Genomic DNA, 24575 nt, shown 5'->3' on the forward strand with positions numbered 1-24575 from the left:
TGTAAAAGTGGGAGATTATGGGCAACTCACAATAAGGACATCAACTCAGAAACAGGAGAACATGAGGACAGTTGAACTCGAGCACTTTATTCAGTTGAGATAAGTGTCTGAGATGTCTTTCTACTATCCCCTCCAACCTTCTCCTCATCCTCGCAAACATCCAAATCATACATTCCACATGCTACTTGGCATGCATATGACACTAACATGTGTTCATTAACCGAGGACATTCCAATGCATATGCATTATCTCATTGTCTCTCTATACCCTGTCACTTCCTAATACAGTCATGTTCTACCGCATGCTGAACCTCAACTTAAGAAGAAATTGGATGTAGTGATTTGACCCCAACCCTGACATTGACGTCGATGACCTCCAAGCTCATTAGGACAGGAGATTTGGATGGAACTAGTGACATAAAATAGCATGCATCAGCACCATTCGCAATCAGCGACATCTGACACCAAGTTCCTTCCTTAAAGTACTTTATTTATTTCCTTCTCCAAAACAAAAGTCGCCTGAGTGATTATGAGGGAAGCTTTGCTCCTAGTGCCCTAGTCAATGAGAATAAAAAACACTTTTTAAAGGTCCTGATACAAGTGCCTTAGTTTAACTACTCACAGTCTACAGTGGCCTTGTTGGGCCAAACATTGCAAATCCTAAACTGCAGACAGTGATGACTATAAGAATCCTGATATTGTGAAAGTTCATATTTGCTCTCTCAAGGGCTGAGTTCTTGCTTGACATGACCAGACACGGTTACTAATGAAGTCCAGGGCATCGGAGCAAAGCCTCCCAGTGAGTTGGGCGGGTGATCTTGGAGTTGGGTGGGTTGGGGTTTTTGGGGGGACGTGTGTGTACAGTATGTGGGTATGGATGGGACAGGGTAAGGGGAACAGAACAGTAGGGGGTCTGGGTTGTGTTTATAAGTCGCTCTCTCCGTACAGGGCACTGGAGAAGGAGATGTAGTCCAGCGCGCCTGGGGGCACGTCGCTGCCGATGTACTTGGTCATGCGGCTGATGCAGTAGTCGGCCTGCTCTGGTGGCAGCTCCCTGCGCAGTTCTTCCACTGTGATGTATGTCTGGGAGGGGAGGACACAGGTCAACTAGGGTCATCAAGGGTCACACCACGGACATCACAACACAACCAAAATCAATGGCTCCATGTGACTGAGTTCGCAGAAGAATAGGTGCAATAAGGGTGCCGCCCAACTCACCTTGTCTGAGGCCAGGATCTTGAATGAGGCCATGACCTGATCGGCGGTGTCTGTCTCGGCCGTCTCGCGGGTCATGAAGTCTATGAAGGCCTGGAAGGTGACCACACCTGTGTTGTTGGAATCCACCAACGTCATGATGCGGGCAAACTCCACCTCACCCTGAGGGACACAGAGAGAGAAAGAGAGGGGAAGGAAGAAATTATTATTCAAGTACAACAAATAATTACTCACACAGAGAAACCAAGTGACGGGGTCCTGAACAGTGTTGCCAACAATTTCTGTGAGATCCGCTATTGACTACTTGATTTGTCTCTAGATGAATTCACAGCACCAATTTGCCTTGCAAAAGCTGTGGTCACTGACATAGTGTTTTCACCCCCTCTGCCGCTGCACACCCCCTCCCCTTGTGCTTCTCATCCTGTGTGTGTGCCGTTGCTGTGACTGCTGTTGCACAAACAGCATCTCCCACTCTCATTTGCGGCAGAATTGAGTGGGAAAAGTCATCAAATGCTATCAAAACCATAGAAACCCTCAGTGTCAAAACTCCCTAAAGGCAGCCTGAAAAGTAGCTGAATTTGACGCTAGAATCTTTTACCAATAAAAGTCACTGGAGGGGTCTGAAAAGTCACTAAGCTGTTAAAACTGTTCCTGAAGCAGTCCTACTCACCAGATCGTAGCCCATGGAGATGAGACAGGCACGGAAGTCGTCTGGGTCCATCATACCATTTCTCTTCTACATAAGGAAAAACAAAGATCACTAAGCCACATGGCCAGGAAAGAGATGTAACATTAAAAGGTAACTGATACCTAGCTCAAGCTCTGTCTTACCCTGTCAAAGTGGTTGAAGGAGGCTCTGAACTCGTTGAGCTGCTCCTGGCTGATGCCCTTGGCATCTCGGGTCAGGATCTGGTTCTCCACCTCGTTAATGGTGCGGGCGATGGTGGTGAGGAGCTGCTCCCAGCCCACACGCACATGCTGAGAGGAAGAGTGAGGAGAATACAGGATTAGAATCTGAAGACTGTACAGGGGGGTAGGGGGAGAGCGAGGGCGGGTGGGGGGGTGAGAGAGCCCAGCGGCAGTACCTCCATGGTGTAGTTGGTGTGCTTGTTGTCGAAGATGAGGGACTCCTGGCTGAGCTGGTGGTCTCCCTCCAGTTTGTCAATGTTACACTTGTAGTTGATGATGTTCTGCTCGTACTGCTTCAGGTTGCTCATCTGTTCCTCCAGGGAGCCGGCGATGTCCACAGACACATGGCTGATCTCCTACAGGAGGAGAGATGGGCTGTGTTAGAGTACAGTGACAGTTCATCACCATTCATTCATTTGATTTGATTTATTCAGCCAGAATAGCCACTGTTTCCATAGAATCACACAAAACATACACATCACATAAAAGTTGTGTTAATACCAGGATTCGTTGACTTTGTCTTGAGAGGATACGCTTCAACACTTATAAAACAGATTTGGAATAATCTAATGAAGATGTGAGTTTGAGTGGGAGCTGTGGGGTGTTAGTTACCTCCATCTTGGTCTGGATCCAGGGTCCAATGATGTTGGCCTGGGCAGCAAACTGGCGCCTCAGCCTCTCATTGGACTGCTGCCTGGCCACCTCCTCCTGCAGCATCTGGTCCCTGAGGGGCACCAGGTGTTTCACCTACACACAGTAGATAAAGGATAGGCAAAGTTGAAGTACAAAGTTGATGACTCGACCTGGAGCTTGATGACTCCTGATGGATCAGTGTTAAAGTTTGAATGATGACCAAAGAATCGTTGCATTGAGTTTGTTTAATGCTTGTCTTTAGAACGAGAGGGGTCATCTCACTCCCTGAGTAGACAATATCAAAGAGATGGACATGTACTCACAGCATCCCATTTGTTGGTGATGTCCTGGGGGGACAGAACGGTGTAGGGGTTGACTCCTGACAGCTTGATGCCGTAGGTCTGAGCGATCTTCACGATCTCATTCTGGATGCCCATGGTTGCAATGCGCTCCTTATCAGCCTCTGGTAGGGTGGCCTTGAACTGGTCATGGGCTGTGATCAGACTCTGAGGAGGAGGTGAAGAAGAGACGAAGAATAGGATGAGCCAGGAAAAGAGGCCTAGGCAAATGAAGAGGAGGAACACAGGGAATGATGAAGAGGAGAAAGTGAAGGAAGGAGGAATTATACATGGATGTAAAGAGGATGTCCCAAACTAGCTCCCCCCTCTCCCCCCTACCTATCATGCCCCCTCCCTCTCTCTGCCTCCTACCTGGATCTCCTCAATGCTGTGAACAATGAACATGTCCTGTAAGTCCTCCATGGCTCCATCCATCCAGTTGTTGAAGGGGGCTGCTCTCTTGGCAAACTCCAGGTACAGCTGGTCAATGGTCTCCCACAGCTTCTCCACACGCTGAAAAACACACATAAGCCAGTCTGTGTTATCACCTGGGAATTGAGGTCATCCCAGACTTGTATGGAGATCTGAAGCCTATTTACTGTAAGTAGCGTAGGTTATATAGTATGGAGGACTAAAAGTGCCACAATTAAATAAATAAATACACCATTAAATAATTACTTAAATGTGTCATTAATTAATTAAAATTAGAATTAAATACATAAATGTGTTATTAAATGTGTCATTAATTAATTCAAATACCGATTCATTTTATGTAAAATACATATATAATAATTTCACTATTTACATTTACATTTCATGGTCCTGCGTTGGAGTGCTTCCTGAATTACTTAAAACTGTCAAACTGACCCATCAAAAGTTGGTAGGCGGAACCTAACGCCTGATTGGTTACCCTCTGCATCAAGCCAAGACAAATCAATTCCGGATAATGTCAGCAGGTCCTGCTTCTACATCCTCTGCTAAATTTAAAATGTCTCTAACCAACTCCCTGGAAAGTTCACGGAGATCCTCCATTGTCTCTATCCAGGTTGGCCTACTCTACTTCAGACCAAAGCAATGGATCAGACTAGATTCGCGTTAGCCCCGCCCACTGACTTTGATGGGTCAGTTTGACAGTTTTAAGTAATTCATGAATCACTGCAATGCAGGATCATGAAATGTAAATGTAAATAGTGAAATAATTATATATGTATTTTACATAAAATGAATCGGTATTTGAATTAATTAATGATACATTTAATTACACATTTATGTATTTAATTCTAATTTTAATTAATTAATGACACATTTAAGTAATTATTTAATGGTGTATTTATTTATTTAATTGTGGCACTTTTAGTCCTCCATAATATAGAGGGTAGGAAGGCACAGTGTTGTGGGGGTTAGAAATAGGGTCATGTATGTCTGTCTCCAGGGTACCTCCAGTGAGTCTCTCCTCTTCTGGGTCAGAGTGCCCAGGTTGTCCCACTGGTCACAAATGCCCTGGCAGCGGGCATTGATGGTGACAGCATCATGATAGTCCAGCTCACTAGGACATTAAGAATATGAGATTGGAGCTAGCATCCCCTCTGAGTCATTTCAGACCAAAAGAGGAAGGGAGATTTTCTTCCTTTTCTCACTCTCTCATTCTCCCCATCTTTATCATTCGATCAGTCTCTCTTTCAGTCTCTGTTACTCTCTCTGCCTGTCTCTCCTTTCCCCTCTCTCTCTCCTTACTTGAGCTCCTGGGCGATGGCAGCAATCTGCTCCACTCTGTCCTGGTGGGCGGCCAGGTCGCTCTCAAACGCCTCGTGCTTCCTCATCAGGGCACGGATTTCCATCAGAGAGGCAGACTCATAGTCCTTCATGGACAGCAGCTCCACCTTACCTGAAGGCCACAGAGACACACACTGACTAAAACGCAAGTAGAAATCCATTACATCTACTACACAAAGTTCAGAGCAGGGTTTTTACAACCTTCTTAACAAACACAAACCCTCCACTTGATTTTAGATCATTGAGAGTCTCCCTTCCGCCGTTTCTATCCCCATCTCCCATACCTGAGGTCCAGGACTCGTGCAGAGAACACTTCTGCTTGAACTTCTCAGCCAGGTGGTCCAGTCTCTCCAGGCGGCGGATCTCAGTGAGCAGCCACTCCTCATAACCCTTCTCTACCTGCTCCAGACCCTTCCAGGCATTAGCAATGTCCTGAGGGGAGACGAGTCCAAGACAAACCAGGGGCTCAGTGAATGAGAACATGACAGACTAGACCAGATGACGGTAATGAGAGTAAAAGTCAGAGTCAATGGGAGGGGTGGCTGTGGGGGACGTACCGACACCATCTTGCCCTCAGAAGGCATGAAGGCGGGCCTGTTGCTCAGCCTCAGCTTGGTCTGCAGGGTGTTGAAGTTGATCTCCAGCTGACACTTCTCCTGCACCTTGGGAGGCTTGTGGACACGACGGTAGTCACGGAAGTCCTCCAGCTTCTGCTGCATGGCGCGCATGGTCTGCTCCGCCACACGGTTCTCCAGCCAGGGGATGGTGCGACGGATCCACTCCAGCAGCTAAGGGGAGAGGGTAGTATAAAGATGTATCCACTGAAGCCATCTTAACACAGAGTATTTGGAATGGACCAAGGTCAATCTAAAGGGTGCCCACCCACCTCACTGGCCAGCTTCTCATACTCCTCCATGAGCTTCTCGTTCTCCTGGTTGACAGCCAGCACCTTGCAGATCCTATTGGCAGCTGTCTCGGCCTATGACACAAGAACAGAGGTCAGGGAGGATGTCCAGGCTGGATGTCTAAGGGGAAAGGCTATGTAGAATGGTGGTCAGTAGGGAAACCTCACCTGCTCTGCTCCAGCAAAGGCATGATAGAAGCAGGACACATAGGTCATGATGGCTTTCTCATCGGGCTTTGGGGTGTTCACAATATCTGAAATGGAAAGAAAAAGTCAAAATGATTGCCATAGATATCCAGAGAAATCATTTGTTCCTCATTTTGGTTCAGACAATATGAGCGCTTATGAAAATGTGTGCTTTTTTTTCAGTAGCTAAGCACCATCTTAATAATGCTATATCTTTGATTTTTGGAGTCCTGTAAGAAAGGTTGTTCACCTTCTGCATCCAACATCTTGGGGATGTCCAGGTACTTCTCTGCCACCTCGAAGGCCGTGTTGAGGTTACCCATGGGGTCATCCTACAGACGCACACACAAGACATGACTCGGTGAGTAAGAGGCTACAGACTAGTACCAGTTGGAGCAGACAGGATGCACTCATGGCCATGCTGAACTATGTAGGTAGCTCTCTTTACATTCACCATGAGAGAAATATTGTTTGAACCATGGTTTGTTCAAAAGAAGACGTTGTATCATTGTACTCCCAGACGAAAGCCATGCTGCCGAAACGTGTCAGAGTTTTCACATTTCTGTTCCATTGAACATAATAATTGTAATAATAAGCTGTTTAATTATATGAATAGTGTCTTGGTCCTTGTTTTTTTTATGACATTTAAAGATAATAATAGAACTAAGATATTGAATTAGTTATCATCATAGTCCACCAAATTCACATCACTTCTGAAGCCACTCCATGCATTATTGCTATTTTAGTCATTTTATCCTTAAGAAGATGATGCTGGATCATTTTAAGGTCTTTTTTTAGTGTCAATTCATATAAAACATGCACTGTTTTCAAGAATAGAAAACTGAACCAACTCGAACAGGTATTCGATTGTTACTTCAAACCAGTGCTTTAACAGAATCGGTCTGTCAGTAATGTTAGCCACAGCACAGTTCAGTTCTCTATGCCAGTTCCTCCATCCTCACCACTGATCATTTACAGAACAAAGAGCCTTTAGAAGAATCAAAAATACCAAGAAATACATTACAAAGATTCAGAGTAGACTATGGGCGTGAACAATGGTGTGGGCTGTTTGAGTGATGTTTGTGTGGGCAAATGGAGAGACTGGCTGAGTGTGGACCAGGGAGGTGTGGACCAATCATGCTGGGATGTGGGTGGGAAGAGTGACAGCACCTTGCGCAGTTTGGAGTAGTCAATGAGGTCAGGTCTGTGTCTGTGGATGAGGGCACACAGTGCCAGGCCATCCTTCCAGCTGAGACACAGACCCAGGGAGAGAGATAGATGGAAGGAATGATATACAAATCAATCAAAGATGAAAAGGAGGAAAAAAGAGATGAATGCATAGTATCTGTGAAAAAGAGGTAAACACAGGATGTGTGAAGCAGAGAAAAGGAGAAAACGTGAAAGTGTAACAGCGAAACAATGAGATGACGAATGGGAGAATCTCCTGTAACAACTTTGCAGATTGAGATCATTCAGGATTTAAACCATGGCTAAAACACATATCAGTGACTACAGAACGTATGTGATATGTTGTGATATGTTGTGATATGTTGTGAGCCAGCTATGTGACCAGAACAGGGTAGTGGCTGCTCACCTGATGTGGAAGTTCTGCACATTGACATTCCTGTAGGGGGCAGTCTTCCTCTGGCACCACAGCAACAGACCCTCCTTCGCAGAGGTCTCTGAACACACACAATGACATTAGGTAGGAATTTGTTTTTTTAAAAGCCCTTTATAGCATAGAAATAACCCTAACCATGAGAAATGCCTATTACATATGTTGCATATATGAATGAGGAATTGTAAGGTGCTCTGAGAGGGTTTTGCTGTGTGTCTTTGAAGAGTTCTCACCCTCTACAGAGATGTCCTGGATGGCGAAACGCAGAATGATGGTCCAGATCATCCCCAGGGTCATCTTCACATTACCATCCACAATCTCTGCCGAGGTCAAGGGTCAGTTAGATCGGAGGATAGAGACATAAGATGTGAAAATACATTTACTGGAAGTAGATGAGTAATATGAGAAGATAAGAGTTTCTCACCCTCAGCACCGATGGACACCAGCTTGACTCCCTTGCTGCAGATGAAATCCAGGGCCTTGTTCACGTTGGCGATTCTGTGGAAACGCATTTTGCCTTTGTCTGGCTTGGGAAGCCTTTCACCTGCACATTCACAAACACACACAACAAGGACACGCTAGTTAGCATTCATGTAAGTGAATGGAAATTGTGAAATGAAGTTAGAATTTTACCATGCAGAAAAGAGTGAAACGTCAATGTTCAACAGCATTTGAGCCCTCTGCCTGTGGTGCCCAACTACCTGAGATGACCTCCAACAGCAACATGAGTTTGAGTCCATTCCTGAAGTCCTCCTCAATGTTCTCAATCTGTGTGCCCGCTTTACGCAGGTGAGAGTTGCACCAGGCGGTGAAGGTCTAAGAGAGAGAGAGACAGAGAGAGTGTGTTAGAATACTGCATAAAAATGTAGCCAAAATGCATTATGCTTCACTTATGAAACACCTTTAACAGGATAGCGCAATGTGTCTTTTCAGGGTTTATGGGTCAATATATCTAGGTTACTACTGGATCCTACTTTGGTTACTTCAAATTCTAGAAAAATAATCAACTTGAAACCTGCAGTACACAATGATCTCATACAAATGAGACATAATCTGTCATAACCAATGTAGACTGTGTATAACAGCTTGTGCAAAAAAATATTTTAGCATCATCATGAATGTTATTACACAAAGACATAGGGTAAACTATGCTGCATAAAATTCAAGATAGTTGGGAACATATTTTCGATGTCCCAATACCATGGCATCAGGTTTATGAACTGATATACAAAACAGCATCAATTCGTTATTTTCAATTGAAGCTATTATATAAAATTCTCGCTATAAAAAGAATGCTCAGTATATGGGGCATTGGACCGTCAGAGCGGTGCAGACTCTGCCACGCAGAAACAGAATCAATAGAGCATCTGCGGGAAGGACTGAACCTAGAGTGAAGCTGTTGGAAGTTGCGAAGATCAATTTGTTTGTATTTATCGATGGGCTTAAGAAATAGATAAAAACACAGCATGTGCTGTTTTCCATAAACTGGAGCAGAGTGAGAGATCATGAGAGGGAAAGAGAGGGCGAAATGGAGAGAGACTGAAGAATGCTCAGGCCCAATGTAATTTGATTTAAGGCTGGAAGAGGAGACTCTTCCGCAGCAGGTGTCTAAACCTCAAATCACCCCCTACTGCCATAGATGCCCAATTTTAGACCGGGTTGGGGGAGGGGGGCGAAGGAGGAGCAGGGAGGCGGAGGAGTGGGTGAAGGAGGCTATATCGGGTAGCCAGGGGACAGCTGACAGCACAGCATTCCTGCAGGAGACACTCTCAGCCAACAGTGTGGGGAAAGGGAATGCTGGGAAAAAGAGAGGAGGTGATCTCTTTGAACAACTCTCCATGTTAGCTTTTCAGTAACACCTTTATCCTGCCCACTGGTGATTTGGGATGGGATAATACAATTATTAACCATTTATCCTTTTTCATCAGTGAAAGGCAGTGACCACTCTTGCAAAACCACTTTATTACCAGTGAATTAATGAAAATGAAATACCTTAATGTGTTAAACTGATACTTAAGGATGATAGACCAATTCATAATGATCATCATAATGTTTAATTGACTTGTAAAATGAATATCAAAATGCCCAAGAACTCTGGAAAGAATGATAACATGGAATGGATCTCTTGTGTATGACACAGGTAAAGAAAACATCAGCAAGAATTGAGGAAATGAACAAGAAACAGACTTGGACAAAAGAGGCATTCATACTGCTATAACAATGACCTATCCCTACCTACTAGACTAATGCATAACCAGTGTTGAACTACAACTTTACTGAGTAGTGTTCTGAGCTAGCTGGGGGTAATTCATGTCCAAATATCTATTGCACATAAAGCCAGAATAACAAACAAGGCCTTACTACAAAATTCATGTCTCAATGACCTGTTTCTAAAGCTGAACCAATAACATTACATTAACTCACATAACACAAATTCCCATACCGGCATACCACACCACACCATTCAGTAATTGAGCAACTCTTTCTCTAGCTGAGAGTTACTGTACCAAGCCATGATTATATTACTATCACTTGTATTAATGCTAAGGTGTTCATCCAACTTCCAGGCTAAAGCATCCTTCAGAAAAATGCTAAACTGAGCATTGAAGCAAAGAAACTCCACCTGAAACGATGCTTGTTGCCGTCACTGAGGGCAATAGCTTCTCCAACGTATTACCTCAAACCAGAGTGAACTATGGGATAAATACAGTGGCTATCATTGTGGAGCCCTGTTGGTAATATAGCAGGTCTGGGGCTATAGTCCTGCCATGTCTTCCTTCCAAGTCTCGTTCATCACTTGAATGTGAGGAAGCCTGGGAAACGAGGCTAGGTTTAAGGCCAGTGAGAGACTGTGGCCCTTAGCCTGGCACTCCCAGGGAGTTGTGAGAGACTGTGGCCCTTAGCCTGGCACTCCCAGGGAGTTGTGAGAGACTGTGGCCCTTAGCCTGGCACTCCCAGGGAGTTGTGAGAGACTGTGGCCCTTAGCCTGGCCCTCCCATTCAGGGGGCTGTGAGAAACTGTGGCCCTGGGCCTGGCACTCCAAGGGGCTGGGCTGGCACTGGGATTAGCACCCTCCACAGGCATGCAGGCCTGAGTCACTGGGTCATCTGGCAGGAGCCCACCTGCTCTCTACTAACCATTGTTGTTAGTGGGGGCATTTCCATGAGCACTAACATGTGAAGTTCATAGGAGCATGTCAAATTTGGTGTCAAATGAAAGCTAGGAGTCCATATTGTTGAGAAATTAAGGCATATATACATTTTCCAACAATTTTCCATCCAAAAAATGTGGAATAAGCAAAGGCTTTGATTTCTGGTCAACAGAAGGAAAAGGGGTCTTAGAAAACATCTACCAGAAAAAGTCTTAAAAGGTATTAGATTATACATAAAAACACAATAATGTTGAAGTAAAGACCCCTGACAACTAATGTCAACATTTATATTTATTTTTGCAGAAATCATTTGCCTTATGTAAATTTAAGAAATATAGCCTAGTGTCTTATCATTCTGTTACCAAAAACCCACATATCTTCAGGATATTTTCTAATTTCTCTCCCTCATGAGGGAGGATAGTGAAAGTTCACAGAAGTAACAAGGTAGACATACCAATTAGTTACAGTGTTTTTACTGATAACAATTATTATTATTATTATTATTATATATTTTTATTTTTTTAGGGGGTACTGATAACTGTTTGGTTTATGACGCATTAAGTGATTAAAACGCGTCATTCTGTTAGCAAATCGGTATTAGAATGACAAAAAAAAAATCTGTAACAGAATGACTGCAACTGAATTGGCTACAATGGGAATTCGTAGTAGTCTCAAACCACAGTTGGGTCACCTGCTACTGTCCTCCCTCCACTGGCATACTGTTATGTCCAGCTCATAACTGATTTATTTTGCTTTCTGTCGCGTGGTGGTCAAAGCAAGAGTGTGAAAACAGTCTGGACAACCCCTCCACTTAATGTCACCTCTCACGGCTCATACTGACACCTACCCTCTTTCCATTTACTGTAACAAACCCTCTGACCGAACTGAGCACCGACTGACACCAGACATCCATGGACGTTGAAAAGTAGTTGTAAAGACTTGGTCTGCTCCGGACCAACCAAATTTGGTCTTGTTTGGGGAAGGAGCTCATTAGAATAATAGCAAGTGTGTAAAATAATACTCAAACATACGAAGAAGGATATAAAACATTTCTACCTTTGTGTACCTATTCAGGATACATCACCATGAAGAGAATGATATTCACATCTATAATTATGCATTTCTATATAGTACAGATCAGGGACCCATGATGTAATTCCTTTACCATAATTCCGTCACCGGATGTAAATCCACTTCACCTACTGTAGTTCAATAACCATAATATGTTTGTTTCAAACTCAAGGTGTCATGTCATAGCTGACACCCCATTCTTTCTACCAGACATCTTTGAATCTTCATTCGGTTTAGATATTTAACCAAGTTTTGGTCAAACGTGGTCACATAAAAACTAAGGTAGATTTCACCGTCATTCTGTTACCAAACTTTACATCTGCACTGTTCTTCGAGTAAATTTGTTTTTGTACAATTTTCAGTGGAAATTGTTAAAAGTAGTCCTTGTGCATAGAGTTGCATGGTTTGTTTAACTTTGCAATCAATCGTTTTTGTTTGGTATACTTTTAAAGTTCAAAATCGGAGTCTCAGCATCATTCTGTTACTGTGGAATTACCCTGGGAAAGAATATGGGACCTGCACCCTTAACACAGTGGGATGGCACAAGCAAGCCTGAGGGCTTAGACAGAGGAAACAGGCAGGCATCTGCACGTGGACACACAAACGTGTGCACACACAAAGAAAACATGAGCACACACAAACACTCATGAATATCTACAACACACAACATAGACTCAACATAGACTCATACACATTATGTTGTTTAGGTCTACTGTACACACACACACACACACCTAAAATTGATTTCCATTCAAAATCATATTTTCCCTAACCCTAACTCTTACCCTAAACCTAACCCCTAGACCTAAACCCTAACCCTAACAGCTAGCCTTTGTCCTCGTGGGGACGTGGGAAATGCCCACGAAGGAGAATTGTCCTAGTTTTACTATCCTTTTGGGGATTTCTGGTACTCACAACGATAGTAATACAAGCCCACACACGAAAAAAGTAACATGTGCTTTTACCAAAACACTTTCACAATGTTTTATATCATATTAAGAGCAACAAAATATACTTTTGAGTCTGGCATTTAGCTAAATAACAGCGGTGTCACCAAATCCAAACGGTCCAAATGTCAAAACTCCCATCATGCAAGAAATAAAAGAGGACCGTTACACATCAGCATCAATATTTCAATTTTTTTTTCTTGTATGTACTGCCACCATTTCCATGATTACCTCTGAGTTGCCACCGTATAATGAACGCTTGGTTGCCAGTCCCTTACTGCTTGAATTGCTTTGCTAGTCCTACTTTAATCCACAATCCTCTATTTCTGCCACAGCCCAGATCAGTTTAAGAATTAGAATCCTTGTCTATGGTATTTTTTCAATAATAATACACAACATTGCAGTATGTTTGTGTTTACTATGTGTTTTACACATCAGTGTAAATAACTATGGTTATATATAGTACATTCGGAAAGTATTCAGACCCCTTGACTTTTTCCACATTTTGTTACGTTACAACCTTTTTCTAAAATGGATTAAGTTGTTTTTTTCCCCCTCATCAATCTACACACAACACCCCATAATGACAAAGCAAAAACAGGTTTCTATAATTTTTTGCAAATGTATTAAAAATAAACAACTGAAATATCACATTTACATAAGTATTCAGACCCTTTACTCAGTACTTTATTGAAGCACCTTTGGCAGCGATTACAGACTCAAGTCTTCTTGGGTATGACCCTACAAGCTTGGCACACCTGTATTTGGGTTCTCCCATTCTTCTCTGCAGATCTTCTCAAGCTCTGTCAGGTTGGATGGGGAGCGTCGCTGCACAGCTATTTTCAGGTCTCTCCAGAGATGTTCGATCGGGTTTAAGTCTGGGCTCTGGCTGGGCCACTCAAGGACATTCAGAGACTTGTCCCAAAGCCACTCCAGCGTTGTCTTGGCTGTGTACTTAGGGTCGTTGTCCTGTTGGAAGGTGAACCTTCGCCCCAGTCTGAGGTCCTGAGCGCTCTGGAGTAGGTTTTTATCAAGGATCTCTCTGTACTTTGCTCCGTTCATCTTTCCCTCGAGCCAGACTAGTCTCCCAGTCCCTGCTGCTGAAAAACATCCCCACAGCATGATGCTGCCACCACCATGCTTCACCGTAGGGATGGTGCTAGGTTTCCTCCAGACGTGACACTTGGCATTCAGGCCAAAGAGTTTCATCAGAACAGATAATCTTGTTTCTCATGGTCTGAGAGTCCTTTAGGTGCCTTTTGGCAAACTCCAAGTCGTGCCTTTTACTGAGGAGTGGCTTCCGTCTGGCCACTCTACCATAAAGGCCTGATTGGTGGAGTGCTGCAGACATGGTTGTCCTTCTGGAAGGTTCTCCCATCTCCACAGAGGAACTCTGGAGCTCTGTCAGAGTGACCATCGGGTTCTTGGTCACGTCCCTGACCAAGGCCCTTCTCCCTCAATTGCTCAGTTTGGCCGGGCGGCCAGCTCTAAGAAGAGTCTTGGTGGTTCCAAAATTCTTCCATTTACAAATGATGGAGGCCACTGTGTTATTGGGGACCTTCAAATGCTGCAGAAATGTTTTGGTACCCTTCCCCAGATCTGTGCCTCGACACAATCCTGTCTCGGAACTCTACGGACAATTCCTTCAACCTCATGGCTTGGTTTTTGCTCTGACATGCACTGTCAACTGTGGGACCTTATAGACAGGTGTGTGCCTTTCCAAATCATGTCCAATCAATTGAATTTACCACAAGTGGACTCCAATCAAGTTGTAGAAACATCTCAAGGATGATCAATGGAAACAGGATGCACCTGAGCTCAATTTCGAGTCTCATAGCAAAGGGTCTGAATACTTATGTAAATTTGTTTTTTATATATACATTTGCAGACATTTCTAAAACCTGTTTTCGCTTTTTCATTATGGGGTATTTTGTGTAGATTGATGAGGATTTGTATTTATTTAATCCATTTTAGAATAAGGCTGTAACGTAACAACATGTTGAAAAAGTCAAGGGGTCTGAATACTTTCCGAATGCACTGTAACCACAATAGTCACAAGAGATGATTACTCACACTCTTAGCTCCTCACCAAAGGATTTGGCAAGGTTTGTAACTAGACTGAACATAAACAATGTACATCCTTCCACTCGAGATGAAAGTGTAGGAGCCATAATCATTTACTTTTACATTTTAGTCATTTAGCAGACACTCTTATCCAGAGCGACTTACAGTTAGTGAGTGCATACATTTTTCATAACCTAAAGCACCAAACAATCACGTCAAAGCAAGGGTTGAATCAAAACAAAATCCACAAACGCTTTTCTAAAAATATAATAAAAACGGTACTGTATTTCCAGCCACTTCGCTCCATACCAGTTATGTTTTGTACATGACATAAATCTTTATATTTGTTTATTTTATCTCCATCGCTAAGTTAAATGTAATACATCATTTAGGTGTACAGCAAAAAGCATGCATGGAATATTGTTTTGTTTGCAGCAGTAAAGGGCTACGAGTAGAAGTCTGTGTTATGTTGGTACCACAGTGTCATCTCAAAGGAAAGAATGAGGACGTCCCCAAAACATGCAAAATGGTGCCCATTGTTACTTCCCTCCTGGCATGGCATACCTGTGTAAGCCTTTGAGGTGAGTTGTTGAATGGTTATAGTTGCTGTTCCACACCACTTCTTGTATAGGTTTGGTTAATGTTATAATAAACCCATTCTATAGACTGAGTACCAAGCACCAAGTGACTATCAAAATGCAACTGAAATCCTCTATCCTGTCTGCATCTCCAAGGAATGATCATTTCAAAAAACTTGGGGGAGGGCAGCGCCCATTACTGCTATAACGATAATCCCATCCCTACAAAGTTATACTATAACACATTACATGTCAGACCATACACAAGAGGTTTAATTTCTCGTGGACAGACTACGCAATCGAGCAACTGACCAAATTGTGTGAGTTTTTAGTTCTGAGATAAATGGCTAACAAAGGTAACCACCTACGAGTGCCAGTCTGTTTGTGCCATCATGCCAACTCCCTGTCACTCATTGTTATGTTTGGCTTGACAATGACAGCAATGGCGTTGACAAGAGCACAAACAGATCTGGGACCAGGCTAGTTACTACCGCATAATGACTTACAACATGTCAACTAGTGATGCGCCCCGTCAGCTCATTGAGTTAATGGCCACCGCATGTATGTCTGCCAGCATTTGAGAGGGCTGCAGAAACTCCACTGACTATTAATAACTGCTAAAGGGCTAACATCATCAGCATAATTTGTAGGCCCTGGTGTCGAAAGTACAGTGAGTCTTATAAGACTGTACCGACAGATATTGAGGCTTACATGCAGTTATGGATGATGCAACATGGTATCTATTAAAAGACACAAGGATTTATAAATGCCGCTTACTAACAAAACAGATTAACCAAAAGCATTATGCAATAACGTAGCATTGGTACTACTACATATAGCTTATGTACATTATCATCTCATTAGACAGAAAACTCACAAATACAATACTAATACATTCTGGCATTTACGATTATGGAAGACAACATTTGTGAACGAGACATTTACATTTTAGTCATTTAGCAGACGCTCTTATCCAGAGCGACTTACAGTTAGTGAGTGCATACATTTTTTCATACTGGCCCCCTGTGGGAATCGAACCCACAACCCTGGCGTTGCAAGAGCCATGCTCTACCAACTGAGCTACACGAGACAGTGAGAATTTATGACACCTGTCCCGCACCTGCCATATTTTAAGAGTGAGGATCCAATTTCAGTCCTAACAGAGAAGGACCTCCCCTCTCCCTAAAACACCTAGGACATCAATCATGCCCCATTTCCCAAATCCCACCACTGGCCACTGCTAAAGCAGCGAACATAGCTGTAATAATTACATCATCATGGTCTATTCACAGTGACATTGTTACCCTCTCGTGTCCCACGTATGTACAAAGACCTTGTTTCCTTTACACAGGAAGTTTCATTTGATCTCATTTTGTCCAGTTTGGAGCAGCGGGTCAACAGAGATCTTTTGGTCAAAGATAATTGATTTATCATAAAGATACCTTTACCTGAATCTGATGGATTTTCACAGACTATTTAATCAATAATGATATCAGTAATGACAGTTCATTATATGGGGCATTGGAGACAGTTAGGCCTACACCTATACAATATAATTAATTTGCATGACATTAGCTAAATTGAGCACATTTACAGTGTTTTGGAATACAGGAGACACTCGTAAGAACAGGTTACAACAGAATTCTGTGTAGACCCTTGACTGGTATTTGGGGGGCGGAAGAGTACGTTGGAAATGCTAGCACCAAGCAAGCTTGGGATTTTTTTTATTGGGGCTCTTCTCTGCCATCGTGAGTTATGTCACATTAAGTCACCATTCTGGACACTTGCCTAGTGTAAAGTAAGGCCTTTGCCATGTACACTTGCCTAGTGTAAAGCAAAATGTATAAATGGGGTCATCAGAATTACCTGCGTGACCGCAACTCCTGACACCGATAACGCCCCACCACCGTTGGCCTACTGGGCCACACCAGGCAGTTTATAGAAGCTGCCCTACAAGGACACCTCTTCTGGAATAGCAACTGCCATTTGATCATACTGATGGCTTTCTCAGCCTCCCTCCCTCTACAGCCTGTAAAAGGCTCCCCCATCTTGCCCTCTCTCTCTCCCGACAGATTCAGCCACCATAATTCCCTGATCTCCAAAACCAAAGAGTTGTACCTTAACTTACCTGCTAATCTTTCAGAATGTAGAAAAACGGCTCAAATGAATGTATTGAATGATTTCACAGTCACATAGTTTAAGTTACCCTTATGAGAAAATAAATAGATATGACAGGTGAACTAGGTGAGACAAGATACACCTGCTGTTATAATAATTTCTACAAGTGAATAATAGATCATGCTGACCATAGGAAGTTGTAATTGGTGTATTTGGCTGTAGTTCATTGCTAGCCAGGCTTGTAGTTCATTGCAAACCGGTGTTGAAACTGAGTCAGGACCACCCAAAAGCATTAACTGCATTCCATCATACTGTATCAGGGTGTTAAAATGTTCAATGACCATGCAGTGGAAAGCCAATCAATAACTACGCAATAAGACATTGAGATAGTATGGTTTTAGAGGCTGGTATTTTTTGCACAGCATTTAGTGGACCAGAATACACACAGCACACTGGTTCATGTGCTGGAAAAAGATACAAGTGATAGAAACTTGATAAGAACATTTCAGCAGTTGTGGTTTCATCACTCATCACTGACAAACATCCATACAACAAAATGTTTCAAGTTTCATGTATTACGTTTTAATGTCACGTGCACAAGTACCGTGAAATGACTTTCTTGCAAGCTCTAAAATGTCTGTGTATTTGTAACAATATTGTGTGAGCAAAGCAATATAATGTAACTCCTTCAGAGATGCTTAAAGGAGTAGTTCACTATTTTACAACTTGATGTTAGTTGGTTCTTCACCCTGAATGTAGTCTTTGGGACCATAGAAACTGTAATCCATGGTTCAGTTCTTTAAAACAGCCACTACAAACTTCAGCTAACTTTAGCCACCACAAGCTAACAATCAATGGAAGTGATGGGAGCATGTGAGCATGTTCTTTTTAAATGGCCAAATTACCTTTAAAGATGAACTATGCAGAAATCGCTCAGCCATTTCCTGGTTGCTACAATTCTAATAGTTTGCCTAATTTTAGTTTATGTGACAAAACAAGCAGTCATTGTGTAGAGAATCATTGTACCATCTAAACTGCTGTGAAATATATTTTCCTTATCCAAAAATATTGTATTTTCAGCTGTTTGAAGCTGGTGTACAAAACCGAAAGTAAAAGACACAAAAACGAAACTTAAGTACGGGAAGCATAGAAATAGCGCACATAGAACAGATACCGCTTCTTAGACTTGCTTTCAATGAGAATGAAAGATCTAACACACATTTCTATGTGCATTTGGTCAGGTCGCCTAACAAGTTATATACTGTAGCTTTAAGTAACATCAAACAAAATATAGAGTTGATTTGAATTGATTTCAGGTGATTTGGACATTCTTTTTTTTTTTTTACATGCTCACATGCCCCCATCACTTCCATTGATTGTTAGCTTGTAGTGGCCGTTTAAAGAACTGAACCATGGATTAGTTTCTATTGGCCCATAGAATACTTTCAAAGTGAGAAACCATCTAACATCAAGTTGTAAAATAGTGAACTACTCCTTTAAGTGGGTATAAGTGGGTATAATATATATAACAATCCAGCAATCCCTCTGTGAGGCAGAGCATGTCACCTGTGAGCCTGATGCATGTGGAGTGGTGTAAAACTGGTACCTTGCCTAGGCTGCTGCATCCAACAATCTATGTAGCAACTGATGGAGGCCAAACAGAGTGCTAACAGGTGGTAGACAGACAGACAGACCGACCGACCTATGGTAGTCAGGGCCCAGAGACCAGAGGTAGGATCAGACAGCCCTCCATAAACATTGATTAGGCCTAATCCCTAAACTACACCCTGAGCCAGGGGAACACCCAACCACATGTTACAGCATTAACCGTAAACCTAAGAAGATAGTTAAAGGTGTAGATATGAAATACATAGTATAATACAGGAATATATAATCCCAATTGTTATTTTTGCAGGTAAATCCTGGACGCAAACACCATTGCGAAAGGTGACCATACTCGATGCAATAAATTCTCAAATGCCACAAAAGAGGGTCCCTAGGCATCTATTGAGTGCAGTGCAACATAATCTGAGCTGACCTGATCATAGTCTCGCGTCATAGCCTTAACATTATTAACTGATTGGGTTCTAGGTGCCATGATTAATGCATTTTTATCTGAACATCCCGACTATGCCACTGGTAGCAAGCAACAAACACAGAAATCACAAGGCCCTCTACGACAAGAATTTCGGTAGGCTTATGTGAAGTAAGTTAGTGTGTACAGTCATCACATTTGTTCTTAAGTGTTTGGCGCAAACTGTCCCTAAGGACTTGAATAGGACCTTCTGGTCAGATGCCTGCACCCCAAAATCGTCAATTCAGCATGGAGGTTGTTCCAGTGTATTAAAGCCTTAAAGCCTATCTTGCTGTGATCCTGACAAAAGTACAACGGCACAGTGAGCACAAGTCAAAAGAATGGTGAGGTTCTAGAGGTTTTTACTTAAAAAATTGAGGGCCCTTAATGGATACGTCTACCATGGTGTACTCTCATAAACCCCCAGAGAATGATGAACAAGCAAAGTGCTTGCAGTAGCAGTGGGATTGATGGGCTGAAGGGACATGATAGAAGGGTTGAGGTACAGGTTAAGTATTTATAGTTCATTAGTCTATTTAGGGGTCTGAAACGCAGCAAGCTCTCTTGCCACTTCTATGTCTCCCTGTCTTGGTGTTGCCATCTGTTGCGGTCTCTCACTGTTGCGGTCTCGGCAATATAGAAACTGTAAGAGACTGATGTGAAACCAATGTAGCCTAACCCGGTCAATGACAACTATCAGACATCCCAAGTATCCAGTGCTATCTGGGATACTTGGGACTATCTGGGATACTTGGGACGTCCCTACCCCCCATTGAAGTTGACATTTAAAATGGTTAAGGTAAGGGTTAAGGTTTGGTAGGGGTTATGGTTGAAGTATAAACTGGTATAATTATGTGCAATCAATCTTCCCAAATCTAACAGGTGAATGAATGACCAGTATTGAATTAGATCAGTGAGACTGTTACCCATTCCCAAAATGTTATTGTGCATGCAATCATTTAATCAATAAGTTCACTGACAACTCATTACATATCCACAGAGATCACACTAACAATGTTACTCCCTGTAGGCTACATAGGCCCCTGTTATGAATATTGAGAAAGAAGAGTCTGTTAACGTGAGATAAAGATTGTGAAATGTAATTTTCCATAATGCATCGCAACCTTTGTGGGCCCTCCTACTTAGTATGACTCGGTAAAGACTATTACCTTGCGCTGCTGTTTCTCCCAGGCGGGGTCCAACAGAAGGTCTCTGTCCCAATCATCCTCTTGGTTCATGTAGACTTGCTCGGAAGTCATGTAGGAGCCATATTGCACCTGAGTTTCGATTGCTGTCATTTCGCTGTCTCCTTTGGGAGATGCTTATCCCCTCGACCTAATTAATTTAATTTGCACCTTTCAACTCCTAAGCCCGCAAATTTGTAGGGACACTTTCTGTGGCAGAGAAAGCTGCGCCCGATTTCAGATTCCTGCCTACAGATGCTACTCCAACCGCACGAAGTAAAGACGGCACTCCAACCCCTGGTCAGAGGCGACACACGTGACAGCAACCGGTTAAATACAAGTGACACACCAACAAGGCTATAGGCGTAACTACAGGATGTCCAGACGTGCATATCAGTTTCATTACGCCTTTTGCAGATGCACCAATCTATTCTACACTGAACCAAAATATAAACGCAACATGTAAAGTGTTGGTCCCATGTTTCATGAGCTGAAATAAAAGATCCCAGAAATGTTCCATAAACACAAAAAGGTTATTTCTCTCAAATGTTGTGCACAAATTTGTTTACATCCCTGTTAGTGAGCATTTATCCTTTGCAAACAATTATCCATCCACCTGGCGTTGTGGGCGAGCGGGTTGCTGATGTCAACGTTGTGAACAGAGTGCCCCATGGTGGCATGGTATGGCAGGCATTAGCTACAGACAACAAACACAATTGCAATTTTAATGCACGAAAATACCGTGACGAGATCCTGAGGCCCATTTTTTAAAAAGGCATCCTGACCAACAATCTGTATTCCCAGGCATGTGAAATCCATAGATAGGGCCAAATGAATTTATTTCAATTTACTGATTTCCTCATATGAACTGTAACTCAGTAACATCTTTAAAATTGCTGCATGTTGTGTTTATATTTTTGTTCAGTAAAGAATGCATGACTTCTCTACAGATCAATGGGCGGCAGGTAGCTTAGTGGGTAAGAGCATTGTGCCAGTAACCGAAAGGTCGCTGGTTCTAATCCCCGAGCCGACTAGGTGAAAAACCTGTCGATGTGCCCTTGAGCAAGGCACTTAACCCTAATTGCTCCTGTAAGTCGCTCTGGATAAGAGCGTCTGCTAAATGACCAATTTATTTTTTATTTTTTTATTTATCAATATGGGTCACTATGGCTGCATTTACACAGGCAGCCCAATTTTTAACCCCCCCCCCCCCCCCCCCCCCCCCCCCACTTTCAGTAAACATGTCCCTCCATGCCCGTAAAAAAGTATGCTATCCAAAGCAAATTAGTTGTTTCAATGTCATTTATTGAGTCTTACAAATAACATAGTACAATGTGTCTTAATTGAACTAATATGACAATAAAAAATTAAACATTTATCACTAAGCATTTCAGGTGATTATTATTTTTATATTTCAAATAAATGGTTCTGCAATCAACCTGTATTTCATTTTCTGTAATGGACAAATAACCATAATCTACAGATTTACAGTATTTTCCCTGATTTCTAATAAAGCTTGATCTTACATATATTTTCCATCTTAATCCACATGAGCTCAAACAAGTCTCTTTGTAAAAATATGTTGTCAGGAGTTCCAATGCACAAAAGATTGAGAAGGGGGAACTGGAGAACAATTGTTTAGTAGTATGTTGTTAGTGCTGATTTAGAACCTGAATGTAACAGATGAGTAAGGGAACTTTGATTCAAACTGTGCAAGGTGTACCGTAAACCGATATACACTGAGTGTACAAAAAAATTAGGAACACCTTAATATTGAGTTGCACCCCCTTTTACCCTCAGAACAGCCTCAATTCATTTGGGCATGGTACAAGGTGTCGGAAGGGTTCCACAGGGATGCTGGTCCATGTTGACTCCATTGTTTCCCACAGTTGTGTCAAGTTGACTGGATGTCCTTTGGGTGGTGGACCATTCTTGATACGCACGGGAAACTGTTGAGCATGAAAAACCCAGCAGCGTTGCAGTTCTTGACACACTCAAACTGATGCGCCTGGCACCTACTACTATACCTTGTTCAAAGGCACTTAAATCTTTTGTCTTGCCCATTCGCCCTCTGAATGGCGCACGCACACACACACACACAATACATGTCTCAATTGTCTCAAGGCTTAAAAATCCGTCTTTAACTGGTCTCCTCCACTTCATCTACACTGATTGAAGTGGATTTAACAAGTTACATCAATAAGGGATCATTGCTTTCCCCTGGATTCACCTGGTCAGTCTGTCATGGAAAGAGCAGGTGTTCCTAATGTTTTGTACACAGTGTAGTCCGACCTCAGTCAAAAGACCAATTAGTGTCAAAAGATCAGAATTGCACTGCCTGTGTAAACGCAGCCTAAGAAATCTTAACGGGATACTTCAGGATTTTGGCAATGAAGCCCTTTATCTACTTCCCCAGAGTAAGATGAACTCGTGGATACAATTTTTATGTTTCTGCGTGCAGTTTGAAGGAAGTCGCCAACTGGTGTTTGCACAATTGCTATCTAGTATTAGCGCATGCTAGTAGATACCATTAACTTCAATTGTGCCAACGCTAGCTAGCATTGGCTCGAGAAACATACTGGATGCAGAGACATAAAAATGGTATCCATGAGTTCATCTGACTCTGAGGAAGTAGATAAAAGGGCTTCATTGCCAAAATCCCAAAGTATTCCTTTAAATCAACCACACGATAACATTAAGGTTCCCAATCAAGGTGTCCAAATTGTAATTAGACAATTTAACAGGGCGATTAGGAACTGTAGAATTGACTTTGCAAAGTAACAAGACAGGGGAGGTACAATACTGAATGGTGTCCTCTTGGCATCCATATCTTCTAAGCTAACGCAGCTGTGGAATGTATTCTCTAGGCGATGGTGTTGTAGGCCTGTAGATGTTTTGGTTATGGGATAAGAGTGAGAGGGTTGGGCGTTGTGTTGCGGATTGAAGGGGGGGGGGGTGGGTAGGTGGATTTGAGCCGGTCAGTGGTGCATTGGTTACTCACCCAACATGCGTGGGACACAGTTGTCGATAGCCCTACCTCCCTCCGTTCATCTGGCCTTTTGCGTACCACTGCGTCCTTAGCCGTTCAAAGCACAGCTGGAACACCTCAGTTTTGAGAGTGAATGCACGTCTCGTCTCACTGGAAATACCTCAGAAAAATATGCCACAACACAAACATACGCAACATCTCCGGCAAACCCCAATCTGATCATCCTCAATTACAATAGGATAGTTTCCTAAATCTGTTTGAGTACAGGTTAAAAAAATAAAAAATAAAATCTGGAGGGATTACCTCAATAGTTATTGAATGACATTATATAGTGGTTAATTTCAATTTGGCTTAATACTTCCTTTAAAAATAAATAGAATTAAAGAAAATAAGACAAATCCATGACTACTGTAGATGGGTCATCTAATTCCCTTATGGAAAACGGCATCAGAAAGAGGCATGGAAAGGCTGGATTATTTCCAGGCACATCCAACAACAAACCCAGATCAGGTGGGACTGCAAAGGCTAGATAGTGTATGTGCCATGGTGTGCCATAGTGTGGGTTCACTAACCCGTTGGACATGGCCCGACATTCAGGCCCCTATGTCTGTGAACTGGGTGTCTTGTTATAGTTTCTTGGGCTTCCAGCATCACAGATCTCAAATAAACAATAAGATGGGGTGCCTCGTTGTGCAGGAGTGTGGTCAATGAGGGAAGTGTATGGTCGAAGTGCAGGCGTGGTCGGGGGCAGAGGGCTTTACCTTTCTGGGGACTGCGTCCACGGCATTGCGCGACTAATTCTCTTCCCCGTCACACGCAACATG

The 24575-nt window shown here is 42.7% G+C and overlaps 1 protein-coding gene across 5 annotated transcripts; it reads right to left on the minus strand.

The window, feature by feature from the left end:
- Positions 1-923: 923 nt before the first annotated feature.
- LOC311142693 (alpha-actinin-3) lies at positions 924-20876 on the minus strand (the record flags this gene model as incomplete). 5 transcript variants are annotated; one of them, XM_084178347.1, is made up of 21 exons in its annotated part: positions 924-1082; positions 1218-1376; positions 1885-1950; positions 2046-2192; positions 2300-2479; positions 2736-2870; positions 3080-3262; positions 3467-3607; positions 4532-4640; positions 4829-4979; positions 5152-5299; positions 5425-5655; positions 5754-5846; positions 5940-6025; positions 6208-6289; positions 7128-7206; positions 7552-7639; positions 7809-7895; positions 8000-8119; positions 8277-8391; positions 20748-20876. In XM_084178347.1, 21 exons carry the CDS (start codon positions 20874-20876, stop codon positions 924-926), a joined length of 2688 nt encoding a protein of 895 aa, XP_084034473.1. The 5 variants fall into 5 exon arrangements, with proteins under 5 accessions (XP_084034473.1, XP_084034472.1, XP_084034474.1 ...); XM_084178346.1 differs by having other exon boundaries at positions 924-1106; positions 1146-1376; XM_084178348.1 differs by lacking the exon at positions 1885-1950 and having other exon boundaries at positions 20748-20819.
- Between the last annotated feature and the right edge of the window lie 3699 nt (positions 20877-24575).

This window comes from Coregonus lavaretus, assembly GCF_964263955.1.
Source record: "Coregonus lavaretus genome assembly, chromosome: 15".
Taxonomy (NCBI): Eukaryota; Metazoa; Chordata; class Actinopteri; order Salmoniformes; family Salmonidae; genus Coregonus; species Coregonus lavaretus.